The sequence below is a fragment of the Helobdella robusta genome (assembly GCF_000326865.2).
Source record: "Helobdella robusta unplaced genomic scaffold HELROscaffold_16, whole genome shotgun sequence".
NCBI lineage: Eukaryota > Metazoa > Annelida > Clitellata > Rhynchobdellida > Glossiphoniidae > Helobdella > Helobdella robusta.
Genome location: NW_008703893.1, coordinates 3,126,170 through 3,127,794, shown reverse-complemented (window position 1 = coordinate 3,127,794; position 1,625 = coordinate 3,126,170). Strand labels below are relative to the sequence as shown.

At 27.3% G+C, this 1,625-nt stretch overlaps 1 protein-coding gene across 1 annotated transcript in view; it reads right to left on the bottom strand.

Moving 5' to 3' along the window:
• Window positions 1-1,493: 1,493 nt before the first annotated feature.
• HELRODRAFT_75631 (hypothetical protein) overlaps window positions 1,494-1,625 on the bottom strand; it is a gene marked incomplete at both ends in the record, with an annotated part of 2,991 nt that continues 2,859 nt past the window's right edge. The window contains one exon of the mRNA XM_009015678.1: window positions 1,494-1,589. Within this exon, the coding sequence (XP_009013926.1) occupies window positions 1,494-1,589 (96 nt within the window). The remainder of the gene's footprint in view (window positions 1,590-1,625) is intronic.

Here is a 1,625-nt window from a genome sequence, read left to right as displayed (position 1 = left end):
CTTATTTTTAAAACCTGAAATCACAGCAATCTAATCATCTGATGAAGTCATTAAAAAATGAAATAAAATCGCACGAGTACCTCCATAGAGCAGGCGGAGTCCGACATTTTAAAAAATTTCACTCGACCAGAAACAAAAAGCACGAATTTTGACGGTGAAACTAAACAAATAAAATCCCTGCTGAAAGAATATCCTAAAGGAGAGAGCATAGAAAAAAAACCAGAGGGAAAAAGTTTCCACTTCTCACATTTGCATAAGCAAAAAAACCTGAGACATTTTAGAGTATAACAGAATACAACATATTTATATATATATATATACTAAGCATACATACATACATACGCACAAATATATGTATATATATTATATAAAATACTACTTAATATATAATACTATATATACAGTAGTATAAAAGAATCAAGGTAAATAAGTACATATTTAAAATACAAATAAATAAATACATGTATATATATATATATATATATACATACATAATTATAGATATATATATATTTATGTAATTAATTACAATGACAATAAAACGAAAACTCTAACGGTGTTTGTATGTGGTCCATTCATGTTCAATAAAATTAAATACTCCTTTTATCGCAAACTGTTTTTTATCAAAAATTAAATAAATAAATTAACAAATATTTATATATAAAAAAATAACAAAATGAGTGATAAATGCGAAAAATTACTGTACAAGCAAATATTACTTTTATTATACTATAATAATCATACCCATTTACACCTGCATATTTGCACTGCTAGGCAAAACGAACTGCCTGGAAAATTATTGTTGGATACGTGCGTAAACATAATTATACATATTCATACTAAACGCATGTTCATATGTATGTATATATATATATATATATATATACATATATATGTGTGTGCCTTTATTTCATATAATTAATAATACAGGAATAACATTTAAAAAAATATTTTGAGATACCGTATCTTTTACTGAATCTTCAGACACAAGTTATAAATAATTGCGACCCTCATACTATTTTTAAGAATTATTTCAAAATGTGGCACCAGATAGCAGATATTTCGTGGTTTTTCTTATCAAAGCATTCAAAATACTACCATATAGCACTGATCTATTTGTAAACTTAATCATATTCAAGCGAGAGAATGTTTGCTCACAAAAAGTAACACGTTACGAACATAACTCTCACGTACACACATTAAGTTATGTTACAAAATGGTATATTTTTTGACAAGAGAAAACAAAAATCTAAATTCAAATGGAAAAATAAATTTCATTATAAGAACTCTACGTTTAAAAACAAAAACATTTGGCGGAAAAAAATTTTCAAAAATGATAAAAAAATTCAAAAAGAAATCTCATGATACTACCACTTTCATCTATCAATTCATTGATTCATTCGTTCATCATTCATTCATTCATTCTGTTTTATTCATTCATTAGCTCATTCATTCACTCATTCAATCTTCACAACCCAGACTATCAATCCTGTTTAGGCATGCTTCAGTAGGTTCTTCTTAACGCAGAGGGCTGTCAATCTTGCACTGAACCAACACGACGTCATCGACCTCATCAGCTCCTTCAAAATCTTCCAAGAGGTTTAAATTGCATTATAACGATGATA